Here is a 25,803-nt window from a genome sequence, read left to right on the forward strand (position 1 = left end):
TCATGCCATGCAAGCATGATGCTACCAATGACTTACTGGGCATTAGTGGAGTCCATACTGTATTCTTCCTGATACCTAGACGTAGCACACATGGACACAGATATAGGCACAAAGTTAGGAGGCAGAAAGCAGGTCAAAAAGGAAGGGAAAGTTAGCGCACAACATTGACACTGTAATTCAATCTATACTTGTTTTGGAGTGGCCCAGTTTGAAATAATGGAGATGTATGCAGCAAGAAGACCCTGGGACAATGTAATGCAATATTAATTGGATTTCATCACTGATGAGTCTTCTTATTGCACAATTTTTCAATGCTCCAACTCCAAATGCAAGTACATGTTCACAATTACAGTGGATATGAACTGTATTAAGGAGAGGAAGGGAGAGTCTCCTCTGAAAGTACAGTTCATGTTAAACAAAAACACATTTAAGTAATAAAGAACAAAGCTGTAGCCAACACAGTGCAAACCATGGGATTAGTAGACACGAACTCTCATCATCATCATCATCATCGTTATTGAGATGACCATTAAAGAAGTGCATAACACTGGAACAACCCATACACAGGATTTGGACTGGAAAAACACAAATGCTGGTGTTTTTTGAGTTGGTTGAAATGCTGGAAGAGATTGTAAAAGTTGAGGTTGTTTAGATGCTTTAAGTTCATCTCATTAATTGGACACTATTAACATTCACAGCAGAAGTAGTGCTTGAATGTCAACAGAGTAAGAAAGGTGCTAATGCTTTCCATTGGCAAAAAGTGTCTTTAAGTTTTCAGTCATTTTCCATTTAAATACTATAGCAGGGTTCTATAATTCTTCCACAACATTATTACTTATATGAGATTTAATAAATAAATCAGAAATCTTTTATTACTAGCTACGACAACATGGAGCTCTAATGGATTATCCATTTAATACAAATGATCCTAAAGGCCAACGAAACATCTCTTTGTCAACGGGGCCACCTGTAATCTACCTATATTATAATGCACTTCTTCTTCTTCTCAATGCAAACATTTTGATTCCAAGGACAAATGATTAAAAAAACAACTTTAATTTACCTTTAATATAGAAATCATTTTCATTGTTGGGCTAGACTTTGGCAGCCATTGTGATCGTTCCATTTTGTAGCCATCTGACTGAGCCCTAATGAGCAGTAAAGATGTGGAGCAGATGCTATCAGCCGCTAAGAGCTTCACACAGAGCAAACTAACAGAACACGTCCATTACTCCCACATTGAGGCTGATACACTCCCATCTGCTCTTTATCCCAACACAACCTACATGCTTTTAAACTTATAAACATGTATTTTAACATAAATCTGTCGCATGCCTGACCTTCACATATCAATGATCATCAACAGTCAAAGATAAAAAAGACCTTCGTCATCCTCACCTCTCTACCGCCGATGTGCACATGAGCAATGCTTCCACAACAAGTGAAAATGACTGCACTTCCAAACTAATGCCTACAATTAAATTTCTAGAGAGCTGCCCCGAGGACCGGATGAATCAGGAAGTGCACACATGCATCTCTGCAGCACTATCAAGGATGATGGGATTTGTAGTTCCCGAGCTGCTACCTGCACTGGATTTGGTCCAGCTGATGTCAATGTCATCGACAGCAACTGCAGGCAACACTTTTTCAAGCACTGTAAAACTATAAAAAAAATGCCAGCCCACAACCATAATATTTGATACTTTGAATGTCGATTAGTAAAGGTGGATTATGTGAGGAAAAAAACAAAACGTTGAGTTTAATGTTTATATAACTGAAACCCCATCTGCTAGTATTTTACCCTAATACTTCTGTTGTATTGATAATGTAAATACTATACTTATGTTCTACATAAGCAAACTCTTGTCCATACACCAGCAGTAATAGATCTTATGGGTTTTCAGACAAACAATTCCTCCCTTTCCCCATGCAAAAAATATAATATTTTGATTTTAATTGCTTAATTGCTATGACCATGGAGGACGGTTGCCGGTTTGAACCATATATACAATATTAATGTGTTGTAGTAGTGAATCATAGAATAAATATTGACAAGAAATCTGTTTCTGTATGTTTAGTATGTCCTGTCCATTTATACTTGCGAAGAAAGTGTCTTATCTACCTGTTGGTATCTATAGTAACATTGCCTGGATTTACAGCATAGCAACAGGTTTGATTAAGACGTATCTATCTGATATCATTGACTTTAAGTGAAACATCCTATTGACAAAATCCATTAAAGATTGAGTTTATCCTTTCAGTAGTGCACTGTACTCTAGCATGTTTTGATTTTTGTGTGAATGACAACATGTAATGTATTAAAGAGAGAATGCATTCAAACCTGCTATTAAAGCCTCCTCATCAGAATGAAAGTGTTCATTATTCCACAAGAGACCTTCTATAAATACACACTCAGGACAAGAGAAGACATACACTGACATGCTAGAATTATTAGGCATTTATAATCATAGCAATTTTGAATATGTAAGACAGACCTTTGCTTAGTTTTACAAATAGAGAATAAGTCAGAATTAAAGTAGGTTTGACATGTAATATTGTCTTTATATATTTGCTCTTACACCACCACTGAGCAAAATATGGTCAAATACTGTTGAGAACTGGTAACTCAATATACTGCCCACCTCGGCATAATGATCAAGTAATTGAACCAGAAAACAAAACAGAGCTGGCTCAGACTGTAGTGCTGAAATTTTAAGCTTATCTAATATAATATGTTTGACATTTTCAAACAGAGACATTTTTAATAAAGCTTTTAAGTCACAATTAACCTTGGCTGTCAATCATGAACCAAAATCCTATACAAGCAAAGTAGGAGGTGTTGTCAATATAACAGCTCTAAAATTATACATTGAATTCTTACTTTATGGGCTGTTGCTTTCAGTTGCTCAGTGTATTGATTTTTTTTGCACCACATCCACATCCCAAGTCATTAACTTCAGGAAGACACAAATCCTGTAGTGCAACCTGTGGTAAGCTTCTTGGTTAGCAGGGCAGCACAGAAACATGATCAAAATAATATGTGTGATTGATTTTGTTAAGAGGGACAAATGTAGAAGGATGAATTATGCATAAGAAACTTCTATAATGATTCTTTGATCAGCCCAAGCTCTGATCAACATTATGAGGAAACTTTGGGTTGTGCCATGTTAGAGGGTGTGGAGCAAAATATCTCTTTTTTTTATATTTACCTCTAAAAAACAAAAACAAACAAACAAACAAAAAAACATTTCAAACTTATGTTCCCTTAGTGCTGGGCAATTAATTAATAAAATTTTAAACAAATCAAGTTGTCAATGTTTGCTTATATCTTTTAAATTGAAATTACTACTGCTAATCCTGTCAATAAAAGAATATAGTTTGGAGTAGAGAGCATGTAGGGCAAAAATGTATTATCTTGAGTTAAATTGCACTGATTAAATGTCTCTCCTGATCACAAGCAGCAGCAAAAAAATCTTTATTGATCTTTATTGTTTTTTTTTCCATTCTAGTTGTAGTTTCTCCTCACAGTCATTCATTCATCAGTCTTGAAGCTTTTGTTGATTAATCACAGTCGATTAAAAAACTGGTTTCCACCCACCAAGCAGAGAAGAGGTTCAAACCTTGGCTTTCACAAGTCACAATACAGAATATGATCAGAATAATATGACATAAAACCTGCCAAATGCAATGAGAAGATTGTGATAACACCTTGAAGGGAGAAAGCAAACCAGATTTTTAACCAGATGTTTTTAATAATTTTTTAATCATGGTGTCGCAATGTGTGTTGACTGCAAATGGTTGAAATGCATTTACAGCTGTTTTGTAAATTCTATCCTATAACACTGAATCAAAATTGGATCAGACCTAGAAAATTTAAGAATTTAGACAAAGTATATTCTTTACCAGTACCACTAACATTTGAGAGTCCCACCTCCAGTTACTGTTAGTACATGCCATTAACTGAGCACACAAATACTGATGTTAAAGGTACACTGTATAACTTTTCTGGGGGAGGGTCCATCACCTGCTTGCCAAGAATGTCCCACAATATTGCATTAAACTTATATATCTCAAAGGGACATGCCAGCGGCATCACCAGCACACAGCTAGAATACCTATTTTTCAAGGTAATTTAGAGCAAAAACAACACCCAAAAGTAGTCATGTTTAAAGCCTTACAGTGGAACATTCCAGGCAATGCAATAACATCTCCATTATGATGAGTAGACACCGAACATCTCTAACAGAAGTTACACAGTGCATCTTTAATATTAGCAACAAGTAACATTATCTTACTTGAGTGTATCTGAAACAAGTAAAACATGCTTCTAGGAATCAGCACATCCATATTTTCCAAGTCCTGCTCTGTACCATAAATCAAAGTTGCTGTCTGGATTACTATTTCACTCAAATTGTGATATATAGATAAGAAAGAGTGTTGCAGTGAGCATAAGCTGACATTTGAAATATTGTACAGACGGGTCTGCAAACCAAGCTCTGATGTAAAAGCAACATCTGTGAATCCAAATAAAAAACAGAAAATGTAAAAATATTGAGTGCACACTGGGGCAGCAATGTTGGCTGAAAATTGTCTCTGAAATCAAACCAAGCAGCACATTCTTTTAGTTTGTGCTGGTCCAGTCAGGTGCACTCTCAGGTGCCAATATTGTGAAAATACACAGGCAGTCTCCAGTTGTTATGAGTTTAACCACAATCTGGTTTGTTTACCAAATGAGGTGATGTGGCCTTTGTACATTTATTATTACGTGAGCCTGAAATGTGACATGAATGCAGAATATACATTCAAATCCTCACATTTAGAAACTATCAGATGTAAATGTCTTGTGAATTGTGAAGATGCAAAAATCTCATCATATTTTAAGATGATTTTGCCTATCCTGTTTGCACTCCTGACCACTATGTTGCTTTTTGATTCAGCCCTCCCTTCATGTCTCAGTACACACTGTCTTCAACACGCATCACCACGCGTGTCAATTTAAGCACCCATGGTTTGCACGTGTCTGCGGTTTTATTTACAGCACAAAGTCCATGGCACATCAAACTGAATCCCAGCATTCATAAAAATGTAATGGGAATGCAGCATCTATGCCATTATGTAATCACTTAGGCTGCAGCCATTAAAGAGCTGGAATGATGCTGGGAGCCGAGTGACTGACGGCTCAAGACGCTCTAAAATCACCCGCTCGTCAGTCACCAGTGTGACTCATAAAAAGCGCAGCGCGTGGCTCAGGTTTAAGCCCGTGGGGAAACGCAGCCCACCAGTCGGTGGATACAGCATCACACAGGCTCAATCTCTGCCACAATCTACCAGATAGGCGGGCAAGATATAGACTATTGTTCATGTTCAACTTTTGCCTCAGGATAAATACCACTCAAGTTATTATGGACTTTGTGGACTGTGCTCGTGGCGTATGGGCTGCTGTTGCCTGTGCGTAAGCGGGCTGCATTGAGAAAACATGCGACTTGTGCGGATCTGCGTCAGCTACCTTTGGCCGGCATCGCTCCCAAACGAGCCCATGGTCCGGAGCGAGCTGGAGGGATGGACCCAGGTGGGCTCAGAGCTTTTCTGCACATCGGTCTTCACGTCCGGGTCGATCTCTGAGGGCGAGGGCGTGAGCTTGGCTCCAGCCATGGCTCTGTGCTTCCCGCGCGTTCCCTCCAGCAGCGAACCGGTGCGTTTCTTTGCCTCTGTGTTACAACGCGCTCCGTCGCATCCTCTTCTCACTCGCGCTGTTTCCCTCCCCCCTGCCGCATCACGGGCTGCTCACACACGCGCCCAGAGCACTGTCCCCGGGTAGCCGTGGCACTCTCCGCTACCAGTAGACGTGAGGTCTCCAGCGTCACGACGGAGCGTCAAGGCGTTGAGCCAGCCCAGCGGGGCGCGGTTACATAACCACTATATCATCTGCCTCAATCTCATCACTTCACCTGTCGCTGAAGTCTCAGGAGATCGAACAGGTCCTTTACCGAAGGATTGATTGATGTGAATGAAAACAACCCAATGTAAAACAACAGACAATCTTCACGCGCATGTACAATGCGAGAAAGCCACAAAGAAATGAGCAGAAGCCCTGTGCACTCCGCATCACTATAGGCACCACTTTGCATACAGTCTACGCGCTCTACCTGCTCTCTGTGGAACACATGACATGACAAGTCTCCCAAACAGTAGAGGCTTAATTAACCGAACTTAATGTCTCATCAATAGGCGATTAGAATACTAATGAAACTATAGGCAATACAAGTGCAGGTATTTTCAGAATACAGTCTGTGCCAAACATTACTATATAGCACCAAAGAACACAACATTTGTGAATGAGTTGTTCATTTTTAAAATGCTCTGTGACATGAATCTAAATGAAAGTAGCCTATTCCCGACCTATTTCCTGTGTGTTGAGGTAACAGGCCCCACAGGAATCTTTAATTTCTCCTTTGCTCTTCTGCTGCTCCATTTACAAGGCACTCAGGAAACATCATCACACCATTCAGCACCATCACTTGGCATTCATCTCATGGAGCATTTTGAGTTCAATCTATTTATTTATTACATTTTAGTAACCTTTGGATTAAAAAGTCTGAATTTATTCACTCTTTTATTCACCATTATAATCCATGCCTCAACAGAAAGGGCAGCTATAAATATATATGGCACTTAACCTGTAGGCTTACTTTTACTGCATTCCTTCTTTAAAACATGATTGAGAATATCCAGCTATCCAGCAAAACAACCTCAAATAGCTTATTTTGGGGCTTGGGAATGCATTTCATGTTTTTCGGAAGAGAGTGCAGCATTTGCACGAAGTCCTAAATATTATATGATTTTGGAGCAAACTCCAAATCATTATCAAACATAATAAGATGCCAAACAATAGGAGCTCATGTACAGATTTGTGCACAGCGCCTCTCTGTGGTGAAGCAGGTTACTGCAGGTTGTGTATTGCCTCTTAGTTCTTCACTGGTAAAAAAAAAAAAAAAATTCCATTCATTTTTCATGCATTTGACGTGACTGTACGTATCCTGATCACCTTTAAAGCAAGCAGCATCCTTCTGCACCATTTTTATGATTCAATCTGGAGTGTTTTAGAGATCTGCAAGGCGCAAACCATACAGAATTACACACAAAGTCTAAAATCCCACATGGCCAAACTGTATACTCAGCTAAATGAGAGCAAGTCAGTGATTTCATAACACAGCACCACAGCAATTAGAACTAAGGGCCTGGGGTAAGTTTATATTGGTAATTAGGTGATAAGCATAATTTTCTGTAACCTATAATTTATAGTCGATGTAGAAAGCAAAGGACAGACCATTGGTTTAGCAAACACAAACCATGTTTAGTAAATCAATCTCATGTGGTTTTGTAGCCATCATTATTAAAAGTAAGAATGCTTTAACAATAGCCATATCCTGCATTAAAGAAGGATGTACACAGACCATTTTATGTACATAATAATTATAGAGCAATATTGTGATCCAAAACAACTTAAGGCTATTAAGATAAAATGCATTTGGTGGAGCAAGTGTGCTGCCAATATACTTAACATAGTGATTATATTCAAGCTTAAGAGAGCCGTCTTTGTAGCTTTTCTGTTAAGTGCTTAACGATGAATATTAAAGCATTACCCTGTGAGATTCTTGGCATATCAATTTGAATGACTGAGCTATTGAGTCAGGCTGCAAAGTGGACCGTGTGCCACTTATTTTTATTACATTGACTTACCTTGTCAATGTAATAACATCTAGACAACAACAAAAAATATTATGATAAATGATAATATTGAAGACTAATTTATGCCATTAACCCAAGCAATGTGCTCATAATAATTAGGCCTGTCACAATAATTAGAATATCGACTTATCGTTCAATACATGTTAAGTTGGAACAATAATTTGTAGGGCTTAATATGCATGTACAATTTATTTGCAGTAATGGGTAGATTTTTGCCATTTTTCTTTGTCATAATATGATTTTTAGATGGAGAGGTTAGAATAAATAACTTCTATAGCTAATAATAATTAATCATAAAAAATAAAATAAAAAAAAATAAAAAAAAATTATAACATAAGGGAAAACAACTGGAAAAGGTTCCCACTATAGTGCTTTTAAGAGGATCTTTTGATGAATACTGACCCACAGAAATGTTGTTCATCCATCAATAAAAAAAATAAATTAGCTGTTAACTTGAACTCAGCTACTGTAACTTAAGACTTAAACTAATCCCTGTCCACACTATCTCCACCCAGGCTGCAGATGGTAGAGGAGAGCTGTGCTAAAGCCTCCTCTGTCAAAGTGTATTAAGGTAGTGAGCTGGCGCTGCTGTGGGCGAGCTGTCTGTCTTTATGGTGACACACTCACACACTCACCACTGTGCACCACTCTCTCCTCTCTCTCCCTACAGCAAATCATCAAAACAAATTAGCTAAATATTGAAATAACAAAATGAAAGACTGCAAATGGAAAAGCACAAAAGCTGCAGACAACAACATATTTTGTCATAAAATGCTGCATGTCTATTATGAAACGTTTCTGGTGAGTGGGTTGGTGGTCAGAGGAAGATATGGATTTCAAATAAATTAAATCTGTATTCATTAACTAAAGTGCTCTGTTTAACTGGCTGTGTATATAACATTACTTTATTCTCATTATCATAAAGTTTGTCTTCTTAAAAGCTAATCACTCATAGACCTGTCATGATAATTACTATATCGACTTAACATTCAATATGAAAGCTGGAAAAATATTTTTGGGGGGTAAATATTTGTCATGTGTACCTTTTCTTAACACTACTTGAAAATATTTGGTAATTTTTTGGCTATATGGATACAGTTTAAACCATAAAAGGTAGTAATAATAACTTCTATGACTCATTACTAATACAAACTAAGTACTAAAGTGTTTCATTCTACTATTTATTTATTTATTATTTTTATATTTTTCTTTTTCTTCAGCAATATATCAAACTAATTCAAATTTAATATTGTGACATCCTTTATCTCAAACCTGATTATAATGACGATATGAGATTATAGCCTAATTAGAGCCTTTTTGTATCGTCCTCATCCCTATAATGCTCTCTCTACATCCCTCCTGGGGATTCTGCTCCACTGAGACATGACACACAGCTGCTCTATTCAACATTAATCTGCCCTTTTAATGTTCAACAACTAAGTAAATACTATAATGCAAAAAAAGTGATCAAAGAGTATAATGTTTCTCAACTAATGCGCATATAATCACAAGGTTCTATATTACAAATAAAGTGTCACAATGCCAAATTTTATGTTACCATCATATATCACGATTAATCTTGAGGGGTTTCATTTCAGTGTTTATCAGTGCTTGCTACTTGTGGCTGAACTTGAATTTGCAATTCCCCAAACCTGCATGGCAATATTATGTTGCAAAAATGTATTCTTGAGCCTTTGGCACTTTCCTTTCACAGTACAATATTACGCACAAAACGTCCACAAAGCCATTCTGCTGAGCTTGGATTTGCTTTAATTCAAGTGAACAAATGGAGCCGAATAATATTTTTTCACAAAATAACAAACTTGTCCTACATATTCTGCAGCAACATTTTATCAGGCCACAATAGAGGAAACAGGCCAGAGTTCCATGAATAAACCAAAATCTCCCCGCATGCCACTAAGCCAAACGCTCTAGCGTCATATTTACCACCTTTCAACCCACTGAGGCACAAAGCACAGGGACAAACTGTCTTATTCCTTTGATGGTTCATTCACACTGTATTGATCTTTGTGGGAAATCCATTTGAAGAATTGCCTCCCAACAGCATAACTCTCAAATGGAAAGGCAGACATCATCTGTTACTGATAATTGTCATACAATTCAGAAATCTGTCTCATAAACTACTCAAAATATTTCATATTTCATTTTAAATCAAAGAAAACATCCAAGGAAAATGTATAGCTCCAGTCTATATGATTTAAAATGAAAGCGTAATGACCATTTTCAGCAACAAAAATAACAAAATTTCCAACTTCAACCAGTTGTTGTCTTCATATTGTGATTCAGCTGTGATTTAATTATAAGAAAATTGCAATATTAATGAATTGCCCACCACAAATATAGCATTACAAAAGGATAGTGCAAATTCTTTTGAAATTCAAATCAAACAAGCACTGAATATCATCACATTTATATTGCACAAAAGAATTTAGTAGTCTGTTTTTGGTCATACAACAAGTGGCGGACAAACAAACAAACAAAAGTGGCATATACTAACGGTGAGAGCTGTTAAGTTACACCTTAAGAAACTGTATTTAAAAAAGCAGCGCTTCAATTACATCAAAAATACAAAATAAAAAATTGTTATAAGTGAAAAAAAAAATTGTTTTGTGGATCCAGTTTCCTATTTTGTCATTTTGTGGGCATGTCCTTTGAAGACATGTTTCTAGCAACTGAAACAAAATAAACTAAACATAAATTGAACTGTTATAAGGGCGCATATTTCAGGTCTTAATGTTTCCTCATCCCAGACATACCAGGAGGTGTGTTTTATTTTATTTTCACACGTTTAAATACATAAATCCTGCATATTTAGTTCTTCTTCCAAACTGAAAGCACACTGTTCCACTTTGTGATGTCATGTGGTAATACAGGAAGTGCTCCACTGTGTTTTTAAACACCACACTTTCACTAGAAACATTTGGACAATTTCAGCCCTGGAATTGCCAATTTTTACTGAACTAAAGGTAAAAGGTAGCTGTTAACTTGAAAACTACCACTACATGACATCACAAGGTGGAACAGAGCATTTTGAGCTTTGAAGATATAGACAGACTAATAATGCAGCATTACTGAAACGTGTGAATGAAACAAAACACAACTTCAGGTATGTTTTTGATGTGGTGACATTATAATATGGCTTACAGCTCACAAGAGTCAATTTGTGTGATACCAGGACCTTTAAACCTGAGAGAATAATCTATTTGAATAAGCTACAGCACAGTCGAGCACAAAGGTACACAGCACAGGTGCAAAATAATCACCTCTGAGCAGATGCCACTGAGCTACTGTGTAAAATATAGCTACAAACCTGCACTGCTGAACCAGGGCCGCTCTGTTGATTTATAAACATTTGCCTGATTGCCTTGGCCTGCTAAGACCAAACAGAACAGAACAACAGGGGTGCACATATAATCCACCTTATGTAAGTCCTACATGAACTGGGGGCAAATAGGGCTGAATGAATTTGAAATAAGAATTGCAAATGACATTAGATTCGCATTTTTATTTATTCAGAATGCACATTTTTAACACAGAAGCCCTTAACACTTGCCTTAAATATGTACAAGAATCCCATGCTTTTCAGAACAACACAGAGGTCTGCATAGGTTTTACATAAAACTCAATGGAGATGCAGGGTACAGATTTAGTTTTTGTCAGTTCATGTTATTGTACTGGAAGAATTACCTTTGTTTTGGACACAATTTCAATTGTGTTTTATAATCAGACTGCGATTAAGCTTGCTGCCCTGGTCTCAAAGTATGGGACACAATGAGTACACATCAGTTTAAATAAAGCTGCCAAGAGACTAAATATAATTGCAAATATTGCAGTGATTTTGAAACCTAACATACATTGAACCAAACAGGTAAAAGGGAGTGAAAAAGGATGTATTTTTGAACACATTCACTGTGTGGTAATTATTTCATTGAAGGCTACCTTTAATTGCCTGTCCCATTTGAGCTGGCCTTTTCAGACAGAGCAATTTTACACAAAGACGTGAAATGGCTGCAAGCTCAATTATTTTCATCTTGAGCACATTTTCTCCCTGTAAGGATTTGTAATATGTGGGAGCAATGGAGATTTTTCTTTAGAAGCTTTTAAAGGCATTTGTACAATACACAACTCAAACCCTAAGAGGCATTTTGACCACAAATATATTTCTGATAAAAATACATAAAAATACAATTTGTCTCATTTAAAAAGAAAAAGTAATGTTTATGCGAGAATCTGGCTTATCCCATGTAACCATTAAAGGACTTTTATTCTAATTTCACATAAGTGCCTCTGTCTTTTGGACCACTTTTTACTTTATCACAGTAGGTTTTTACATTACAAGCTTGGTCATCTTCACTGTCTGTTAACATTATGGGATTTGTCTTAAAGGCTTCATATTAAACTATTTCCTGGTCACCCTGCATATTTAGGTTGAGTTCTTCTTTCAGTGAGAAAAAACTCTGTTCCACCTTGTGATGACATGTGGTAATACAGGAAGTGCTCCTCTGTGTTTTTAAAAATCCCTGTGCCTTCACTAGACTCATTTGGATGATTTCAGCCCTGGAATTAACCATCTCTACTGAATTAAAGGTAAAAGGTAGCTGTTAACTTGAAAACTACTGCTTCATGACATCACAAGATGGAGCAGAGCATTTTGAGCTTTGGAAATGTAGACAGCCTAATAATGGAGGGTTACTCAAACATGTGAGTATGAAACAAAACACAACTCCAGCTATGTTTTTGAGGAGGTAACAACTTTCTAAAATGACTAAAAGCTCACAAGAGTCAATTTAGTGTAATATAGGACCTTTAATAAACATTGCCTGTAATCTGAGTTATGAAGTAAACAAATTAATACATTATTTATTGACTTACTTTTTCATTCCGCACTCTTCTCTCTAATTTATGTCTCTCTTTTTTAATTTTAATTTTAATCTTTATGATTATTTATGTTTTCATTTGTTTTTATTATGATTTTAATGTATTTCTTATTCTGTAAAGCACTTTGAATTACTTTGTGTACGAATTGTGCTATACAAATAAACTTGCCTTGCCTTGCCTTGCCTGATGACAAGCGTAATGTTCAGAAAGCATGAGCTATTCACACTGGGTTGCCAAATTCTACAACTAAAAAACAGTATGTGTGTGAGTCCACATTGTATGCCAGTTTATAGCGCCACAGGTTCAGTGTGATTGGATGTATTTCCGCTTTTATACCAGTAGGAGGGCACAGCTACCACCAGCAATAGAGATAATAAATAACAAGATTTAAACATCTTTAGACTAAACATTATAACTCAGTCAACATAAGTGCAGGATTTACATAAAAGACACACACTGCTTAAACACAATGCTGCTGAATTTGGAACTAATCACAAGGGACATAAAATCTAATGAGCTATTCAACCCAGTGATAGCGTTTTGTGGCAGCTGCTATCTCACAAATCAGTGTCAATATCTGTCCCATTTTTGTCTCACTCAGAAAGATGTGACGTGAGCATTAAATCCCAGCAGTGATTTCAGACACACAATAAGGCCACGCAAACAGCTGCTGCCAGCACAGCAATTCCAGGACAAGTATTCCACATGGAGGCTTCCCTCTAGGGTTGTACTGCAATGTATCGCAACTACACAAAGTTCTCCATCATGCAAAAATTTAATGTTTTTTTTAAGTCAAATGTATGTAATGCTGAGATCCAGCACAGACACTTCTCCAGTACTTTATAAAGATGTGAGTCTGGTCACTGCTGTATTTCCCTGAATTCAGATCGGTTTGATTAACAGCTGGATTATGCAATCAAAGACATGCATGGTCTGTCCATATCAACGCAAACATCACCGCTAAGGAGAGATTAAAAAGCAAAAAAAAAAAAAAAAACTCGCAATGGACTGAAAACAGCAGATTTCTGCTGAATCATTGAGCAAAAAACTAAATCTGAGTTGAAATTTTTTTTATTTTGTTCAAAATGATAAGCGACCAATAAGATTCTTTTTTCCCCATGTGTGGTTTTGGTTGAAGCATGAACAACTGAGTGGTGACCAAACTGACAACCCACAATGTACAAAATGCAGATAGATATCATTCAGGATATCAATAAAAAAGGGCAGAGTTTTTATTTTATTTTGTTTTACTTAAGCCCTATGTTTGCTTTGTTTTTGCTTTGGTTCTAGTTTAATAAATAAAATATCACAATAGAATTGATATTGCAATGCAAAACACAGTTATCAAATATTGTTTTTTTTTCTCATATTATGCAGCCCTACTTCTTTGGCTCTTTTCTTAATTGTAGCAGAGAATAAACATGGGTCTAATGAATACAAATGTGCAACAGTGCAAACATGACTAAACAAGTACTTCCTTGAAGGCCAAATCAATGTATATTTATACAAGACAAACCAATTATTCCATCTACAATGTAATTCATTATTCAATCAATGTAAAAAGCTTAAATAAATCTATGACCAATCGATTTGCTCAGGGTGAGAAGTGATCCCTATCAACATTAGCTGTTACATGCGTCAGTACAGTGCTGTGTCCAAGCACCACCCTTTGAATCACTGTGAGGTGTTAACTGCTGAAATAGTGACCAATTAATCCGAATCACTGTATCGACATCCCATTCCACTTTAATTAGACCCAGACCCCAACAACATCAGACATGCAGCTGGATGGATAGATGGAAGCAATTTTCTACCTCTCTTCTGTTCCCAGTTCTCAGCCCTGCCTGTCGGTATGAAGAAAAAGCATCAGCATTTCTATTTCAGACTTTGACTCTATTCTGCTGCCTGACAGGCTTGGAAATACACTATACACACTCAAATAAGGTATAATCACAAGAGGCTCTCCAGCGCACGCCAATGGGCCCTACACAACCTCAGACAATCATCACACACATAAAGTCATGCTTCCATACTTTGTGGGGACTGACATACATTCATTTCTTAGAGACTGATTCTAACCTTAATTATAGCCACTACTTTCCTTACAGTAACCTAATCCCTAACCCATATCTGAACCTTTAAGATAAGCTATTGAACTTTTCCTAGGGAAGTTCAGCAAATGACTTCTCCATGGAGATGCTATCCTGGAATATTCCACAGTGTCCATCAACATATAAAAACATACAGGTGACACCAACAAGCCAAGTTACAGGTTGGGTCCTTGGAAAGGTGACCCTGAGCACAGTAAGAACGCATTCTTTTAAGGGAAGAGACATGTAATGTAATGCAGGTAACTGAATAAATGCAATATAGATGTGTTTAATGCTATACTGTGAATAATTCAAGCAAAGCAGTAACATCTCTACTAAAACAAGCAGGTTGCTAACACGTCACCTGAAAATGTACATGTTTTTGATCAAATAATTAAAGGTGCACTCTGCTCTGCCTGGAAGGTTCCACAGTATGCCATTAAACTGTTCCACTTTATATTTATTTAATTGCAGGTGGTTTTATATTTCAAAAATACCTAGAAAAACTGGCATTCTGACTGTGATAGGGGCTCTCCACAGATCTGACCTCTAACTTGGTCTGGTTTGGGTTCCATGAAGTCACAAAGGTTTAATACCACAATGTGAAACATTCCAGATAAAGCAATAACATCTCCATGGAGAAAAGCATTTGGTGGACCCTCCACCAGAAAAGTTACACAGTGCACCATAGGGAGGGACCTGACTTTTGGCCCCATGATGTGAATGCATATACTGTTTTTGGACCCCATAATGAGATAAAAACCCGTCCACACACGCATATAGACCAAGTGCTTGTCAGGCCCATGACTGGAGTGCGATGGCTCCTCTTCTGCCCACACACAGCCAAGCAGTGATTACGGCTCTGACACTCAGCTCAGGAGATAATGAGAACTTCAGGGGGAGGAGGGGACCCCACATTCCAAACGCAGCCCCTTGGATCATCTGCCCACCACAAGTACACACAACTAGTGCAGATAAGTAAAAGAATCGGAGAAAAACACCCATAGACAATTGGAGGCTACTATTCAAGATTCCCCCATGGTTAACTTGCACACAAATGTAATAAAACCCATATAAGATAACTGCAAAGTAGGGTTGTAACTAGAGCCTGACCAATATGGATTTTGCTGTGGCCGATATGAAACCGATATAAATGGGAGTTGGAGCTGCCGATAGCCGATATAATCGCCGATACATTTAGTGATGTAAAATTCACTGTAAATGTTGAATTGTGTAAAAAACTTAGGTTTGGCTCTGGTGGATTTTAAATTGGGTTTATTTAGGCAACATTTATTGTTATTCTGCCCTTTACATCATATTTACAGACAGTAGGTTGGGCTAATGGGATTTTTGCATCACATTCTAGACACTAGTGATGGGTATTCCAGTTCTTTTTAGAGAATCGGCTCTTTAGGTTCGGCTCACTAAAAGCTGCTGGTTCTTTTGGCTCCCAAAGCAGCTCTTCAGATTGTTTTGTTGCAAGCAGGTCTAAAGCACGTCTAAACCAGGACTGAATCTGGACTGAACCAGGTTTAAACCAGGACTGAAAAAGGACTAAACCAGGACTAAAACAGATCTAGACCATGTGGTCTAAACCAAAACTGAACCAGGACTGAGTGTCGGGACTCGGTCTCTATCTCGTGCCCAAGATTAGTCCTGGTTTATTTATTTTATGCTAAACTACAGCCAAATATGCTGTTTCTTTTTTTTTAAATCCTATGCACACGCAAATTTCTCAAAGTTTCGTTTTCAGCCGCTGCCGCTGTCAAACTACCACGAGTCTGCACACGGCGTGAAGAGAAAAAAAGTGAGAGAAAGAGAAAACACGGCTCCCAATAAGGACCAGGCTCCCGTCGTTCGCTTCAAAGAGTCGGCTCTAAGAGCCATTTCATTAGCGACCGACCCATAACTACTAAAGAAACTATCGCTATTAGCCTTTAGCCGTAAATACGTGCGCGCCGCGGTAATTAATTATATGCGCAAATGTCATAATTCACACGTCTGTCTATTCACAGCTCATTTACATATCAGTGCAGGTCCAGTAACAAATATATGGCCAATATAGTCACTTTACAATAGGCCAATAGAAAACAGCCTGTTTATGTGCGAGAGCTACAGCAGCTAACCCATAACAAGTAACCAAAACTAGCTTCAGAGTCGACATATTTCCAACACTCACCGCTCACACAGGCTCCTCCTCACATCACAAGTCTGCACTAATAAATGTCCTTTTAATCCAGACTCAAACCGATTGTTCATAAAAAGAATATAATCTCAGTGTTTGGATCTGTGTCTGCGCGTGTAAACAAACACACGTGAATGATGCGACTCTGTGGTGTGTTCAGGGACAGTACGGACACACACACACAGACAAATGACTCCACAGATAAATACTGATGTGGAGCCACATATTAGGACATTTATCTGTCTGTAAATTGGATTAAATGAACAGAATGTAGAGAGTCCAAGATTTTTAACGACGTATCACATGCCCACGTGAAATATCGGCCCTTATCAGCAAGCATATCGGCTGATAGTCGATATGCCTCCAGGTGCCAATATCGGCCAATAATATCGGCCAACCGATATATCGGTCAGGGCTCTAGTTGTAACAAAAATCTATACTTAGACACTACTATAGTATAGCAAGTTCATACATGAGCAAGTACCAATAGTGAATAAATATATACGAAACAGACAAAGTTGGACTTTTCTTGAAATGCTTTAGAAAGAACTTGTCTTGATCTGAACTTATATAAGACACATCAAAATTCTACATAACCTTTTGTAGTGAAAATTACATTCTGTTACATATACTTTCTCATCATCATGGTATCTAAATTAATATTGGGAGCCTCTTTCTTATTATTGGAATATAATTGGATTTTTAGTATCTTGACATGACTGCAAAAACCATAATCCGTGATCTGTAAAGTGAAAAGTGAAAAATTGTGTTTTGACTTCATTGGATTGTGTAAAAACCAAACATGTAAATTTTGCAAATACTTGTAGTAATTTTACTCTGACTTAACAAGCACATAGAATGCCTACTTGGAAAATTCTGGCATGCAGTACACAGTATCAGTAACACAGCATACCACGAGACTGAAACCTATGCTACAGTGCTAAAAACTCTTACAAAATAGTGCTTTAGTAAACAAACATGTCTAAATGAGGTCATGTGTGTTCTTTAAATAATTTGTGAAAGAAGAAACAAACACACAGTTAGGCCTGTCACAATAATTACTACATCAGCTTATCATTGAATATATGAAAGTTGGAATAATATATTTTGCTCAATATTTATCGCATGTACAAGTTCTTAGCAATAGTGGGGAGATCTTTGCAATTTTTATGTAATAAGGTAAGATTTGAGCTGTAGAGGTTTGAATCATTAGCATCTATGAGTAGTTACTGGTTCATTCTGCTATTTATATGTTGTAGCTCATGCATTTTGATGGTACAGTATATTTTAAAAATAGTTTAACTGGTATTATCCTGCTTTGTGTGTGAATGGTGTAGTAGTTTCAATGTTCTATCTGTCCAGTATTTCTCTGCAATAGTACATCGTGCTTCTACATTTGTTATTGTGACAGGCCTAGAGATAATAAAATAATAAAATAAAAGTGAATTAAAAAATAATGTAAACATGCAATAGACAGATCCAGAAATACAAATACTAGTAAATGACTGCAACTGTGAAAAACAACATTTTTTATCCTGATACAGATTAGAAGGTCAGAGCTACATATTTTTCTTCTTGTTAAGTAGAGACACCATCCAGGGAGGTGTGCTTACAGTTCCCCATTTGTTCAGTGAGAGTACATAAGAAAAGCAATCAAAAAATCAATATGAACAGGAAGGACCAATTAATTATTCCAGGGTTGCTTCCATTAATATAAGACTATTGGGCAATTTCTTAGTCTGCCTGCTCTGCTTGTGTGTCTTTCTTCTGTCTGGAGGTGAATTCTCAGTAAAAAATAAATTTATATTAGCTAACTATTATCAAGATAGAGCTCATATGGTAAGTTACAGCATAGTGGTAGAAAATGTGACACTAAAACACTGAAATCTGATCCTTGTGACAATCTGAGCTCTAATGCAGCTCTTTCCCCCTGCCTCTCATCCTATTGGTCAGCATCCATCAGGTTATGAGTGAGTGACAATCACAGCAAATGTAAAAATTTCCTCTTAAAGGCAACATAAAAATACTAGTAACACATGTTAATTGTGAGGATATCAATATCTCAGTTTTTCTCCCACTTCTACTACAACAGTTACACAATACTACAATTTCATTCTCAATTTCAGTACTCAGGGAAAATCTTGTTACATGATACATATTCCAATATAACTCGCTCAATTAAGACATTTAATTTTCAACACAAAATAGTTCATTTGATATTATTTTAATGTAGTATTAGACTAGTTCTGATACAGATATTGTTTCCCCCAATTTAGAAAATTTGATACAAAACCAAAACAAGACAAAACCCTCCCACATCCCACCACTGAACCACCCATCTGCACACACACACACACGCATCGCACACACACACACACATGCACGCACACGCACGCAAGAAAAACAAACTAAATCAAACATCAATTGTCAATTGATTCCACTTTTGTCAAAATATAAAAATAGGGTCCATATCAGATCATTTATCCTGTGTATCTGATTAGGTTTATGTTATTTCTTCTATATCGCTAATGAGTATCTGCTTTTAGTACTAGTTTTAGCATCAATTGGTTTCTACCTGAACACTGAGTTTTGCCACAACTCTACAACAACATATAGGGTTTGGTTGCTTGGTTCAAACATGACCTCTGGCGAAAGACTTTTTAAGTTTGATTTGTTTCACTTAATCCAGTCGTGTCGGGCTCAACACACGAAAAAGGATACACACTGGACTTAGTATTGTCTTTTGGTCTTAAATCTAATCTAATGGAGATTTGTGAAACACATTTTTCGGACCGCTTTCTGTGTTGTTCTCTGTAATGCTGCCCCAAAGTGTGGTTGGTCAGTGCATCCCAGTGTGCCAAGTGGGCACACTCTATGACTGCTTCGTTGTTTTCTGGCATGTTCAGTGCATTGGAAATTATGAACCAAGGTGACTGGTAAAACACCACGGCGGATGGTCTGCTCTCTTGTTTCAGTGAGTTTTTGGATGCAGTGGCTCTATTAAGGCTAAAGCATGCAAAGCCAATGGCATAGCCTTGACTAAATGAGAATACATGCAAGGCTAGGCATGCTGAGAGGAGATGGAAAGAAGACTACAGGTTTCCCTGCAAATATCAAGAGCCAGTTTGGTCGAATATCAGAGGTAGTTAAAGCTGCTAAATGCAGTTTTAGAGCAATCAACAAAGTGCCACAAATCTCAGATTGCTTTTTAGTACTCTGAAGTCCCTGGTAAATCCATGTATGACAAATGTTGTTGTGCCCTCATTTACACTGCTTATCATTCTTTAGGGATAAGGTCTCATCTCTTAGACTGTCACTGTCTTCTGCTGGGGACCTTGTAGCTTCAACTGTCTGTAATTCAGTCTTCGTGTTTCTGAGCCAGCATCTCTTTCAGACTTGAAAACTGTTCAACAGCTAAAGTCTTCCTTGTGTCCTCTAGATATTATTCCAAGTCATCTGTTCAAAGATGTTTTTGATTCTATTGGACCTTATATTGCTAATGCTCTGAACTCATCTCTGATGTCTGGTTGTTTTTCCACTCACTGTCCTCAAACATGCTGTAGTTTTCCAATATGATTTTAAATTCCAACACAGTCACAAAACAGCTCTTTTAAAAGTTTTTAATGACCTGCTTTTAACTGTTGACTCTGGGAAATCTGCAGTTCTTTTGCTTTTAGACATTTAGACAGCCGCCTTTGACATAGTGGTTCACAGCATCCCTCTGTCCCGCCTGGATACACATGTGGGCATTAAGGGTACAGCGCTCTGTTTCGGTCATATTTGTCAGACAGGAATTTTACAAATATATCTGCCAGTGACCGCAAAAGACAACCAGAGCACAATCAAAGCTCTAGCAGGACTGTCTCAGGGATGTATAGACTTGGCTGAGCACACACGTCCTGAACTTAAATCAAAATAAAACTGAGATTGTGGTGTTTGGGCAAAACTAACCCACTGCTTGGACATGACAGTGGGACTGGTCCTCTGTCCTCCTATTGTCTCCCTGAAGTGAGGAATCTTGGGGTGATTGTGGAGTCTATGTTCAAACTGGACAAGCACATTAGCTCTGTCATAAAGTCCAGCTTCTTTCAGTTGAGGCTCATTGTTAAAATAAAGCCCTACCTCCCACAGGTGGATTTTGAAAAAGCTATCCATGTGTTTGTAATTGCAATTCTTTGTATTTATGGACCAGGGCTCCCTGCAGCGCAACATGCCTAGAACACTGGAGCTCATATGCTGATAAATACCAAGAGACGAGAACACATCACACCAGTACTATGCAAACTGCTCTGGCTCCCTATCTTATATCGGGTGCAATTTGAAATGCTATTGATTGCGTTCAAATGTTTACACTCTATGGGTCCAGTCTATTTGAGGGAATTACTGCAGCCCTGTACTCCGCCCAGATCCCTGAGATCAGCTGACCAAATCCTGTTGGTCGTGCTCAAAACTAGGCTCAAGACGAGAGGTGACAGCGCCCAGACTGGGAAACAGCCTTCCTCTTCCTCTCAGGGAAGAGGAACTTCAGTCTGTAATGCAGTTTAAGACTAGACTGAAAACGTACCTCTTCTCCCTGGCATTTAATACTAGCTAGTCAGGTTATCTTGGTGTTTTGTTGTAGTTTTCACATGTATTGTATATTATATATTATATATGTTTTTTTCTGTTTTTGTTGTTTTTATGTGAAGCACTTGGTCAGCTGAAGTTGTTTTAAATGTGCTTTATAAATAAACTTGATTTGAATTAAACTGAATGACTATGTGTAGACATGTTTACTTTTGTTGCTTTATTGACACTGTGCGAAGTGACGTTCTGCAATATTACTGTCCATAGGCAATGACCTCCTGCCTCACAGTGCATTATGGCAGATGCAAGAATGCAGATGCAAAAAGCCATAAGGCCACCGAGGTCGGATGGGGCCTGACTGTCCCTCTGGCGGTTAATTTGTTTCAAAGCGCTTCCACCCGACAAAGCTTCTTCTCAGGGAATAATCAACCCAGAGACACAGACTGGCCACCGAAAAAACACCCCCAAGCCCATTAATATCTACTTGTTGTTAGGGTAGCTAAATTTAAAATGGCTCGAAAAACTTGGAATTTAGGCACCACAATAACAAAACACTGCTCTGTTACTTTTCAGTGAGACTTTCTTTACTATCTCCACTTGCACATCACAATTACATACAATAAAAGCAGTTTTCAGAATAAAACATAGCTTCTTCTAATTTTACCATTTGATCTACTACTGATGTTAATGTAGTTTTACAGGACTAGGCCTGTTACGATAAGACTCTTGTTGTTGTTGTTGTTTCATGTGTTATTGTTCAATACATTACATATGGAACACACATTTTTGGGGTCAATTACTCTTTTTTAAACACTTTTCTATACCACAATGAGATGTGAGCTGAAGAAGTTTTAATTTGAATTTCTATGACTCATTATAGCTACAAACTATACTCTATACTACACATAAACTATATTTATTTATTGCAGTTCATATATTTTTATATAATATAGAATAATTTTTGGGGTATCTTTCTGCTTTATGGTTTGGTTTCAATATCATCATTTATCATCTAGATTTACTATATATTGAAATAGTGTTATTGTGACAGGCCTATTCAGTTCTGATACCTAATAATCAGAATCAATAGTTTAGTTTTAATATTAGTAGCTGGGTATAATTTTTTGTCAACTACTTCTTCTCTACAACTAAAACAATGTCCTAAATGGCTTCATCTTGTTGATATAGTGAATTGTTTTTCACATTATTTTCAAATTCATGATGGCATTGACAGAACATAATGGCATTTTAACAACAGACTATTGTAGTTCTGTGACAAAACACATGCATGTGATGATACCCTCCAGTATTGTTTTCAGTGTAGAGATACTTAGATTTGTAGTCAAGCAACAAGCCCTCATTAGTGTTTGTAATTGAATAGTGATCCGTCACATCAGGGACCAGGCAAATGAAACATGCAATGACTGACAAAAACACTCACACAAATCAGCTTAAACCAGAAAAAATGTGCTGTACTCTCCAAACCTTTGTTTAGTTTGGGTTTCTAGTATCCTCTGTGCAAATATTAGTACAGTCCGGACAGTATGTGCTCAACAGAGAAACTGGAGCGTTCATTCATTGAAGATGGTATACACAGGGTGGGGACAATTAGACTCTCAACATAAGTAGACAAAAGGCTGCGCAATCAAATAAAGCAATGACAGCAATTTACCAGAGGAAGCACTAGGGACAGAGCCAGTGGTCAAGACACAAAAGCCATCCACAGAAAGGTTATCGACTTGGGGCAGCTGTTAACAATCGAAGCCTGGGTGGCAGAGATAACATGAGTTTCAATGGGGAAGAAAACACATAAATATATACATTAGCTTTATATAGTTTTATATTCCCTCAAATGATAAACACAGAGTAGATATAAATTACATATCTGCTGTGCTACTGTCACAAGCATTTAAGAGCCACAAATACCACTGGAAAACAAGCACAATGAAAATGTACACAGTAATAGAACTGAAGTGAAATTTAAACCATTGGGGAAAGTACAGTGACATTCTCCATTTGTTTCCAGCAAGCCAATATTGAAGCAACTACTGTTGCTGTTAGTGCAATGATGGTCCAGTACCATGGAGAGCTCCCCTGCACACAACTAAGGCTGAAGCACCTCTAATTCTACACTGATGGGTAATAAACAGCATATGTGAGTCTCCAACCAAAGCAATAATGCAAGTCTATGAGGAACTGAGCCATTTGAGGGCCAAGGGATAGGTTAATTTCAGCCTAGTACACAACAACACAAACATTTGCACGGGCAGTAAGGGAAGCACTTCTTAATAACTCACAGTGTTACAAAGAATTTTATATTGATTGCACTTCATAGAGTATTTTCTATCAGTATTTAATCATCTGTGGCAACACTGAAAAAATAAGCAACATATTTCTGAGTATTTAATTATATAACCTTAATTGCTGCTGAGACTATATGTTCTTCATCCCTAGCACATAGTGATATTATCAGCTGCAAAACAACAATAACAGTCTGAGTTTTTGTACACATAGCAACCATGCAATTGCACAACTTGGAGTAATTGTATCATATAAACAGAGATTATGTGATATAAAACTGCAAACAGCACAGTTTGCCAACAAAGAAAGAAATAACTGGCTCAATAGAAAGACATGTGCAAAATTAGCCCATTACATAATGTACAGTGCAAGCTACCTGTCGTCATTCTGAAAGGACTGATCTCCCAGCAGCAGGTCCCTGAAGCGGTAGCGCGGTGGAAGAGGAGGCACCTCAGTGTCCACGTCGGCCATCTTGAGAGCTGAGATGTCCAGGATTACACCAGAGTTACTACTGTTGTTTCTCTGCAGGCTCTCAGAAGACATCCTGTGGAGCACAGTGAGAAACTGTTGATAAGTGTTTGTGACGGGCAAAAAGACGCAGCAGTACTTGAATTTGGGTACAACATTTTTAAATACAGTGTAATTCCAGATGTGATTATATTGCATACATTTTAAAATACTAACCCTGAGGACTTCCCATTCCAGTTTAACTATGTATATCTTGGAAAGAATACTTTTGATCTATGAAAATTGACAACCATACTTTAAAGGGGCACTATGTAACTTTTTGCTGGGGGTTCGCCACAAACTTGTCTCCATGACGATGTTACTGTTTTGTCTGGAATGTTAAACATCACCAAAACACCACCAGATGTAGGTGAATAAAGTGCTTCATGAAATTACCTTTCACCATGGGAACTCGATGGCCGCCGTGGGGGACTCATTACGGCCTCTTGTAGGGCTCATGTAGGATAAAAAAGAGAAGGATACAGTAAAATAACTGATATTTGCTATTGTGTTTCTTGGGCGTTTCTTGGGTTGACATATAAATATAAATTGCACAATGAAAACACACATATAACGCACATCACTTAAGCTTATTGACTACCACAAAGACAAAAAAACACTGGAATCCAAAATGTGGAAAGCAAAGTACTTTCAATTGCAAAAATCTCCGCAAGAGGAAAGAGAAAGCATGTGGTCACAAAGAGCAGCATATTTGTGTGGTTGGATTGGTAGACTTGAGTGGGCTTTAATAGCAGCGCCCACAGACATGCTCCTTCTGATTAGCAGTCTCAGCATCAGAAAGCAGACACAGCAATGACCAATGAGAGAATAATGACGTTGAACACTCCAGAGTTGCTCTGCAAAGAACCTACAAAAGGTTTTATTTTCGCACAGGATTAAATTTATCCATGCCCCCTGCAAAACAGTATTCAGCCTTTGAAAGCACACTTAGGCTAATGGATTTTGGGCACAGGAACAGGGAGGTTTTCTGGTAAGAGTTGTCCATCATTCTGCCTCTTAGGTACTGTGCAGTGGTCCAAGTTTGAAAAAAGAAGAATGTCAGAAAGCCATTGAGCAAAGGCAGTGTGCTAAAAATAGAGCATGCACTGCACTGTAGCCCACACAAATCAAATGTGTCCTAAGTCTATGCCATCACGTGGCACAGACGCATCTTTAAAAGTCTATGCATTGGATAAACCGCATAAAATATAAAGGTAAACAATCACTGGGACTAGTGCAAACTTGAGTTAGCCTACCTGACTGTGTTCCTGTTAGTGCTCTATCATGAGAAACACGGGTTTACTCCAGACATTGTCCACACAGGACACAGGATGTGTTCTATCAGCGCGTCCCTCTGCCATCGTGAACAGGGAATAGGTCATTACAAGAAAGGAAACTCCACTTCAGATTCAGCAGGGAAGGTCCATCTGACTTGGGTCAGCGGTTCAGGCACATCGAATCAATGCAAAGGAGGTCCTTAGATTAATTAGATGGAGAGGGCGCAGA

At 37.8% G+C, this 25,803-nt stretch overlaps 1 protein-coding gene across 1 annotated transcript in view; it reads right to left on the reverse strand.

Moving 5' to 3' along the window:
• LOC110174759 (potassium channel subfamily T member 1-like) overlaps window positions 1-24,276 on the reverse strand; it is a 57,258-nt gene extending 32,982 nt beyond the window's left edge. The window contains exons 1-2 of the mRNA XM_055161546.1: window positions 24,167-24,276; window positions 37-75 (exon numbers count right to left, since the gene is read on the reverse strand). Coding sequence (XP_055017521.1) covers window positions 37-75; window positions 24,167-24,261 — 134 coding nt within the window. The 5' untranslated portion in view covers window positions 24,262-24,276. The remainder of the gene's footprint in view (window positions 1-36; window positions 76-24,166) is intronic.
• Between the last annotated feature and the right edge of the window lie 1,527 nt (window positions 24,277-25,803).

Source organism: Boleophthalmus pectinirostris, unplaced genomic scaffold (genome assembly GCF_026225935.1).
Source record: "Boleophthalmus pectinirostris isolate CB_2022bp ecotype Guang Dong unplaced genomic scaffold, ASM2622593v1 HiC_scaffold_4, whole genome shotgun sequence".
In the NCBI taxonomy this organism is placed as follows: domain Eukaryota; kingdom Metazoa; phylum Chordata; class Actinopteri; order Gobiiformes; family Gobiidae; genus Boleophthalmus; species Boleophthalmus pectinirostris.